We start from the raw sequence: 9160 nt of genomic DNA, 5'->3' as shown, positions 1-9160 counted from the left end.
GGGCGCGAGCCCCCTCCCTCGGGTGGGATCTTCCCCGGCGCTGAGCCGTGGCTGCCTCCTGTCCCCCGCAGGTATTTCCCGGCTGGATGATCAGATCTTCCTCAACAGGAACCCGGGCGTCCCCTCCGTGGTGAAGTTCCACCCGTTCACGCCCTGCATCGCCGTCGCCGACAAGGACAGCATCTGGTAGGAGCTTCCCCGGGTCCCTCGAGCGCTCGCCGCACGCGCAGAGGGGTGCAGGGCGGCACGTGGGAGCGCGGGTGGATTGCTGCGGGGTAGCGCCGCCACGGCTTCTTCCTTTTCTTCTCCCCACTCCCCTCCCTGGCCATCCTCCCCTCTCTCCCGGGGTCCGGTGCCGTAGCTGTAAGCGTGGCACCGAGTCCTTTTCGATGGGAGGAGCTGGGTTAGAGGGCGGCAAGCGAATCCTGACCGATCTCTAGTAGTTACTTACAACCAGGCTTTTATCCTATTTCTTTCACAGAAGGTTGATGTGCCTTATTAATAAAATGATGCTGAATACCAAGGGAGAAAAGCAAATTGAATTGGTATCCGATACAGATGATTTTTAGTTTTGCCGTAACGAGTAGATCTCTTTGCAGCTTGCACAGAGAACCAAGAACTGACTTGATGTCCTTTACTCCCCCAGTTTTTGGGACTGGGAGAAAGGGGAAAAGCTGGACTATTTCCACAACGGGAACCCTCGCTACACCAGGATCACAGCGATGGAGTACCTGAACGGGCAGGACTGCTCCTTGCTGCTGACTGCCACAGGTAAATAACATCTTCTCGCGGATGAGGGCAGGACTCGGGGGCCTTTACAGGATTCAAGTCCTTGTGAGCCCTTCCCCTCCCCTGGGGAATCTGGCCCTTGCTGGCCCTTCCCCTCCCCTGGGGCTTGCCCATCTGCTCTCAGCTGAGGAGGCGTTTCCAGGGTCAAACCTGGAAGTTGTTTACTGAAATCTCTGAAGTGCTTAAGTAGGTGCTGCAAAGGCTTTCAAACGCCTAACGAACCAAGCGCTTGCTGAAGCCATTTCCAGTCGCAGCTTTATTTGTTACGTTGTTCTGAGCCTTTGCTGACCATTGCGAGTCCATGGGAACCTCCTCCTCTACGATACCTCGGGCAACATCATTTTGGCTGGTTAAAAGCTGCTGTCCCGGGCTGAAAAGGAAATGGTGCTAACACAGCTAAGACTTCAAACTCTCTTACTTGTGCTGGTTTAAGCCTAGAGCAGATGGGGCTTATTTTAAGCACTAAACTTCTCAAATAGTTCTGAGTTTCTCTCTAGCCTGTGTATCTCACCCGGGGGAATGGTTCTCTAGGACGGTGAGGTAGCATGAGGAGCCCTTTCCCATTCGTGGGTCTGTAAAGCTGTGAGTAAGATCTGCTGCTCTCCCAAGGAACTGTTCTGAGCCTGTCAGCCGCAGTGTTTTCAATAGCTTTTCCAACTTCACGCTGGAATGTACAGGTTGGGTATAATTAAGAGAGGTGGAAGAGGATCTGAGAGGGCCTTCAGGACATTTTCCTTTCAATTTATTGATTCTTAGCACAGAAGTTTCACAGATGGGGAACAAATTGAAAAAATACACAATGTTCTTGAAAGATTTGCTGCTGATGGGCTGGGCTTTGATTCAGCTTCTACTGTGGGTTGTATTTTGTGTTTAGCAGGGTACTTTTGTGGCTCTTGGCACCGATAGCAAGGAGGACGGAGATGAATCCTAGAGAAAATGAATGGGTCAAAGAAATGGAGCGACACCTAATGTCAGGTGTTATTCGAGGGGAGGAGAAAAGCTCTTTCAGAACAGTTCACGGTAGAAAAATGCTTTAGGTTTCACGGATGCAAGATTAGAGAGGAAAAACAACTCTAATAAAAATACTTACGTTCAAGTGACACACTCAGTTTTTGAGGTCGTATGACTGCAGTTCTGCTTCTCTTCTTCCTTTGTCATGCCCGAGTAACGATGAGATTGCATCAGCACTGACGTTGCCTTGTGTTCTCTCTTGCTGTGCTCCCCAAGACGATGGTGCCATCAGAGTGTGGAAGAACTTTGCAGACCTGGAAAAGAACCCAGAGATGGTGACTGCCTGGCAGGGGCTGTCAGACATGCTGCCAACCACACGAGGTGGGTTCCCACGACCTTTTGTTGGAGGGGGTAAAAATAATTTGTGATGGCAGGGTTTTTTCTAGGGATGGGGAGAATAAAACGGGTTTCTCAACTCCAGCCATCGGTCACATCCTTGTTCAACAGTCTCTGCCTTCTGGAAGGGTCTTTTGCCAGGCCTTGGTGAGGAATTACTTGCCCAGTTCTCACAAAACAAACCGGCAAAACCCAAAGCCCAACACAGCAACCTCTCGCACGCTCTGAACAACCAAAGCAGCCTCTTGCTGGGGAGCAGGAGGGTACAAAGTCCTTTGCTTCACAGCGGCTGTCTTGCCCAGGTGTTCCCCTTAGCTGTGTTCCTAAGGAGAGGACTGTAGAACAACGGTGGAACTGGGCGCTGCCTGGCTCCGCGCGGCAGGAGATTGTTCTTCCCCTTGGGCGGGAGCGTAGCTCACATATTGCCTCTTTCCTTCCGATGGGCTGCTCGGCCTTTGCACAGCTTTGCATGTTGCACCTGGGACCTCCTTTAGCCTGAGCTCCAATGTTGGCAATTCTTCTTTGCTGTTTAATGTGGGTCGGGACGTGGCAGGAGAATCTGCCGTCCCAATCTGACACGTGCAGAAGGACAGCACAGCTAGACGTCGACCTGCTTTGAACCTTAGAAACGATGGGTAGGAAAAGGTGTGAAAAGGAGCACTGGCATCCAGCCATGCATGGGATGAAGCCAGGAGACCAGTTTGAGTAACCCTGAAGTTTAGGACATTAGAGGAGGCGGGCGGTTCGTCCTTCCGAGACCTGGTAATGTAATAACACTGTAATGGTGATTCTCTGTCACTGAAATATTTTTAATCAAGGCTACAAGTTTCTCTAAATGTGCGGTGGTTCAATCAGCACTTGTGGGATTGGTGCAGGAATCGCTGGGTGAGGCTCCCTGGCTTGTGCTGTGCAGGAGGTCGGACGAGATGACCGTCGTCATTCATCCTGACCTTAACATCTGACAGTTCTCATTTCTGAGCTTACGCGGTTCATCACAGGAGCCTGACACAGCTCTTGTAGCTGTCGTTGGATTTCACTCGGGCTGCCTTGCTGAGCTCCTCTCTGTTGTTTTTCTTAAGACCCCATGGTTTGTCTCCGGTGCTTTAGGGAAGAGGAGCTGTGCCTGGGGTGACTTCAGGCTCTGTGCCTCCCTGCGGTACGTGCACAAAACTGATTACAAGCTGCTGGAAGTTTGCAGCATACTGTGAGAATTGCCGTGGCCAAAACCTGCCCTTTGCAGAGATGTCGGTAAAAGTGAGAGGAAAACAGTGGGAATGCAGCGAGCGGTGACAGGCCTGGACCTCCTCGGGCGGAGCGGAAAGCCTCCAGCAGGCATCTCAGTTGCCCTTTGTAGCGTCGGTTGGTCGGTCTGTCTGTATGTCCTTCTCGTCAACACCAGCTTTCCTGAAGGGTGCTGGGTGGTGGTTACCATCCCTGCATTCAGGATCTTGCTTCCATGGTGCTGGTAATGGACTCGCCCAAAGAACTGGGCATTCCCCCAGACTGCTCTGGTCGTCGGCTTCGTGCTGCACCGTCAGCCGCGTTCAGGGAGGACGCTGACGACCGTCGACCGAACAACTTCAGGCTAATTCCACTTCCCTGCCTTGCTTCCTGCGCGCGCCTTGCCAAGGCGCAGCACTTACTGGTGGTGCCTTACCCTCTGCGGGGCTCTAACGCAGCAGCAAGGATTGATAGCGCCGGGGTTTGACGTGGCAGCAGGCTGACAGCCGAGGGCAGAGCTGACCTAGCCACGAGCCGTATGGTTGAACTTGCCAGAACAGCAGTGTTGAAACTTTTAAAACTGTTCTCTTTAAGATATTTCCCCCGCCCCCCGCCCCTTCCCTTTCCTGCTTAGTCGTAGGAAGTCTGGGTCCTGTCTTCTTTTTGGAGCAATAGAATTGGGTTCGGAAGAAAGAGGTGGCCAGATTTCTTTTTGGAGAGAGAAATAATTGTAGTCACTTGGGAAGGGCCGTGGGTCCGGTCCCCTTGGGCAATGGGACTCTGGCACAGTTCTCTCGCTGCCAAGACCGCAGCCGTGGTCCAGCACTGGCTCGTAAAACTGAGGATGCATCTTGGAAGCGGCAGAGCTCAGGAGTTTTACTGGAGCTTGTTTGCTCCTACTGTTGATTTCCTTCCCTCCTCTCCCACCCTTTTCCATTTTCTGTACTTTCATCATTTTCTTGACAGCAGCCAGAATACCAATTTTCTAGGCAGTTGTCGCACTTAGGAAAGGCGAGCGGAACAGGTAATCCCTAAATACACCCTGCGGAAGCTTGAAAAGCATCCCTGGGTCTGAGTGACGGGAGGCCGGCGATAGCGTGCTCGGGGGCTGCCTGCCGGGGGGCAGCGGACCAGAGGGAGGCACAGAACCAAAACTTTTGCACCCTGGAAAGGACTTGTTCGCGGCGTGCAGCCCGAGGCAGGGGAGATGAGCCGGCACGGCCACGTTAGTGCGTTAAACTTGGCCCCGGCTCATTGCGCTTAATGGTTGACTTGAGACTCGGGGTAGGCGAGTCTTAATTTAAACACGGGCCAAGTACTGTGTGGGAGCCTTCCTTTTCCTGTGTGAGACTTTCTGATTTTGATCTTGTTTAGAGCTGCACTCCTGATGCACCGGGAAAGCCTCTTTCAGTCCCAATCAGGGTGTTTAAAGCAGCATTGGAACCAGGTGCCCCGGTGTAAGGCGGTGACGGGGAATCTCCAGCATGAGAGGTGGGGGGGGCTGAGAAAAGGCAAAGTGCCTGCTGTCGATAGCCTGGTGTTTCAAAGAATGTAGGAAAAACTCAGCATTTTCTAGCGAGCAGCGTGGGAAGGACCCAAGTCTGACGTGCTCGGAAGCTGTGATTTCACAGCAGGGGACTTTGGGAATTCTGGCAATTTCTAACAGAAAAGGCTGTTTGAAGGCTGCGGGAGCCTGCAGGGCAGCACAGACCCATGGTGCCCCCACGAGAGCTCGCCTGGGAGCCGCTCCGAATGCGCGCGGCGGGCAGGCTGGGTGGCGCAGGACGGCCGTGTTTTGCATTGTTTCTTTGTGACAAAGGGAAGCGAGCTGCCGTCCCCCGGCCAGAATGGCCTTGCCCTTTAAAGCAGCACAGTTCTGGAATTTGGAAAAACGCAGAAGTGTAACCAGCTGCTTCGCAATTGCCAGGCACCGTCTGCTCGGCCGTTCCCTCCCCAGCCCCTCGTGTGCTGTCGCAGATGCCGGCGTGGCTTTCCCTTCTCCAGTTCAGCAAAGAAAACCAGTATAGCTCTTCTAAAGGGGTGCCGGGAAGGACCGGAGGGCTCAGCCCTGTCTCTGCCTGAATACCTGGAGCTCCCTGTGCAAGGTTTTCCAGGGTTTTCCCAAGGTGCCTCTCGTTTCCCCATTCGCTGCCATCCTGCAGCGCTCTCCCGTTGCCTAAAGGCCAGGTCTGTGCCTGTGGCTAACCTAAGGGTTGTTTAAACGGGGCTCCCATACGCTGTTGGCGCTCCCTGCATGCTGGTTAGCGCACCCCAAAAGCACAGGGCAGAGTCCCCGGCACAGCGGCGCTCGCCACGGGGAGCCCCGACGTTCCACGGCAGAAGCCGCGTGTTCTGTGCTCGAGTGACTTGGATTTGCGTCTGTCGCTTCCCGACGCGGTGTGCTGCGGAGCAGGGAACCGATCGCGCGGAGGAGAGAGCCTCCTCCTTCCAGAAGAAATGTCGAATCTGTGCTGCATCCCCACCTCGCACGTGACACGCGCCACGGGTGATGGCTTCCCAGGGAATGCTGTGATTGAACTGGTGCCTGCTCTCTGGATGGAGGCATGCGCTGCTCTGGGTGCTTCTGCTTCTCTTTTATGTTCTTTCCTTTAATTTGAGTTGCTTTTCCTAATCCTTTTTTAAGATTTATTTTTGCTCTCGCTGACCGACTTACCCTTAGCATCAACCCCTTAATCCCTGTCTTCTCACAGGTCTGGCCCGAAGGGTTTCAATCTATCTTGACAGAAGTAAACAGGGAGGTGAGTGCTTTCTTTCCTGTTACCTATGGTCAGCTGGGTGGGACGGATCTCCTCGTCTGGCTTCGGGTTGGTTGGCTGGTTGGTTTTTTTGGCATTGTTTGAATGACTGCTTGGTCCTTGTGGTTCCTGGAAAGCTTTGCTGCTTCTACCTCTCCCCTTCCTTGCCTCGTGCCTGTGTCCGTAACGGCCGTGAGAAAAGCAGGGAGGGTGTCTGGGCTCTCCGGGTACGCGTGGCCAAGCGCTGGGAAAAGGGCGTCTTCGTGTCAGCCCCTGCGCTTTCTGCCGTGAGAGGAGGCGCGGGGGGGATGCACAAGCCTCTCTTTTCCGGGCAGATTTCAAAGCATCCCTGCCTTTGAATGGCAGGTTCCAAACGTGGACCGCCATTAGCTAATGTGGATTTTACTGGGGTTCATTTGTATCAGACTTCTGCTGTACAGAGCACGTGGAAGGGAGAAGCTGGTGAATCTTTCCCAGGAGGCTTAGAATAGCGGACTTTTGGCAAGGATGTGCCTAATAAATTTTACAAATTGTGTTCTTTCACGTGGAAGGAAGGTGAATGAACTCCCCAGCCTCCACCTGTAGAAGCCAGCGCCGTGCAGTGTCTGCGTTGCCCTGGAGCCCGGCCCCCTCCTCTGCTGCCGGGGCCTTTGGGGGGGGGCGCAGACGGCGAATGCATCAGGGCCGCTGCGCGTGCCTGCACGTCCGCGGAGGTCAATGGTGATGCAGTCATCTTGGGGTATTCATCAATTATTCATAACTGCTGACGGATGGAAACTCAGAAATCCACTGGCAAGCGGAAAAGCTCGAACCAGCAAGCCTTGGCCACAGGGAATTCCCCGCGCAGTGAATGGGGTGCCCCAACAGCCCGAGGCCATACCAACCGCTGCCGTGCCGGATCGATACCGCCGATGGCGAGCGGCCGTGCTCTGGCCCAAGCACACAAACAACCCTGAATCAATAAAAAGCACTCGCCGGCATTTTCTGGCCGGGTGTTCTCCTAGTGAAAAAGGCAGCAAAAGGATTCCTGCCCTCCCACTGAAGACGTCTTAAAGATGTATGAGATGAGCTACGTGCTCGACAGAAAAACGCATCAGCAATATTTTGATAAAATAGACTCGTTTTGTCCCTAAAGCACTGGGAATCTGTTCTTGTCTCCTAGGCTTCTGTGAGGAGTTTTTACCGAAAGAAAGACGGGGGACTGCCTCTTCGGGCTGGTTTTAGGCTGGAATCACTGGGCAGCGCTGTATTGCAGATCCGCAGTAAATTAGAGAAAGACCAATGGCTTAATGGTCCAGGTCGTATCAGGCTGCTGCGCAAGTCAGCTCGGGAATCCCTGAAGCTCGCGTGAGCACGGAGCGAAGTCTGCAGCAGCACGGGGAAGGCAGCTGAGCTAGCGGGAGCCTGCAGATGCGGTAGCCTGACCCTCGGCCCGGGCGGCTTCCCCCCCTGCTCTGCCAGGGCTCTCCTGGGGCATCGCAGCACTCGGCTGCGTCGCCTCCATTGGCGTAACTGCGATACGAAGGAGGAGGCGGTGTTAACACGAGAATGTACATCTGACCTGTGCCCCCCTCCATCCATCGCTGCCTCCCGGGGGTTGTTGGTGCTGGCGTGCAAACAGCGATAATCCGTCTTACCTTGAGAAAATTTCTACTAATGCCAAGCAAGAAAAAATAAGCACATGCGTGCCAGTTCCCTGCTTCCTTCCTGCTCTCCTGGGGCTTCCGAAACAGAGGGAAAGGCATCAAATACCCGCTCTGCAGAAAGCCAGGACTGTGCCCTCTGGAGGCTCCGCTCTGCTTCGAGCGCTGCTGACGCTGCTGGCAGCAGTTGGCAACCCCGGCGGGCGAGGGCGGAGAGGCGCCTCGGGGCAAATAGAAGTTGGCAGCTCTGGAAGGGAAGTTCTCCGGGGGCTGTGGGGCTGCGTTGCTGCACGGGGCGGCCTGCAGCAGAGGGGAGGCTCTGACCCACAAAGGAGCTGATCTGGTGATCAAACGCAAACAGAGCTTACGCCGGAGAACGAGGGGAAAAGAGAAAAGCGGAGTCAGTCTTTCTGCGTGTCCGCGGGGGCTGGTGTCTTGTCCCTTAGGAAGAAGGAGTTTGGGAGAAGCCTCCTATTTCTGGTCCGATTTTTTAATGGCAATAAAATAATTGGAGAACTTGCAGCTCCGGGGGTTTGCGTTCTTTTAATTGGATTCCCAGCGTCACAGCTGCTCTTCTCCCTTGCTGCGCGTGGTCCTTGGCAGAGGAAGAGTGACGCCTTTTGCGAGGATGTTGTAGAAATTCACGGCGCGTAGGTCATACGGCCCCCCCCGCCTCCTGGAGATGACGGCAGCGACGTCTCCTCGCTCAGCCAGGCGGGCCCACGGATGAGAAATCATCAGTCGGAATCCGAGGTGCTTCCGCGCTGGGTTGGGTGCAGGTATCCCTGGTTTCGCTGAAACGCCAAGGGCGGGCTGGCCACGTCCCAGTGACGGTGGAAATGGGTGCAGACCCTGGGAATGCAGCTGCTTGCGAGCCCGGTGTTGTTTATCGACCCTTACACAAGGGATTATCCCATCCAGACGCGCGCCTGTGGCTCAGGGTGGGTCCTGAGGGAGCAGCCGTAGGCGGTCGCGGCTCCAAGCGCTGTTGGCGCGCGGTGCCTTGTGCGCAAACCTGCCTCGTACGGAACTGCGAGGACTCGTGCGAAAAGACTGAAAAACAAACAAATAAAAAAAACAACCAAGCAAACAGAACAAAAAACCACCACAAACCTTTAAAAATTTCCTTTCCTGAGCTGTTGGAGAGTTTGTGGCTCATTTGAGAACATAATATTCCTTCGGGGGAAATTGTAACCTTAACTGATGAGGCCTTACAAGGAGCGTGGTGCTCGGGTGCCCCTTCCTGCGGTTCGTTGGCTTCCAACTACGGCGGTCTCGCTACCGGCCCTTCCCGGACAGCCGCGGCGGTGCCACGGCACTGCCCCTCTTCCTGCGGCTCTGTGAGCGGGCGCGAGCCTGGAAATGGGGCGCAGGGAGCGCGGAAGCCAGCCACCGGCTCGGGCC

The 9160-nt window shown here is 54.7% G+C and overlaps 1 protein-coding gene across 1 annotated transcript in view; it reads left to right on the top strand.

Moving 5' to 3' along the window:
• RPTOR (regulatory associated protein of MTOR complex 1) overlaps positions 1-9160 on the top strand; it is a 163041-nt gene that overhangs the window by 136281 nt on the left and 17600 nt on the right. Inside the window, exons 27-31 of the mRNA XM_035899198.1 lie at positions 72-186; positions 647-771; positions 2017-2121; positions 6069-6423; positions 8975-9096. Coding sequence (XP_035755091.1) covers positions 72-186; positions 647-771; positions 2017-2121; positions 6069-6423; positions 8975-9096 — 822 coding nt within the window. The remainder of the gene's footprint in view (positions 1-71; positions 187-646; positions 772-2016; positions 2122-6068; positions 6424-8974; positions 9097-9160) is intronic.

Source organism: Egretta garzetta, unplaced genomic scaffold (assembly GCF_000687185.1).
Source record: "Egretta garzetta isolate BGI_Z169 unplaced genomic scaffold, ASM68718v1 scaffold131, whole genome shotgun sequence".
Taxonomy (NCBI): Eukaryota; Metazoa; Chordata; class Aves; order Pelecaniformes; family Ardeidae; genus Egretta; species Egretta garzetta.
The sequence above is the reverse complement of the archived record's forward strand: the minus strand, read 5'-3'. Positions and strand labels throughout refer to the sequence as shown.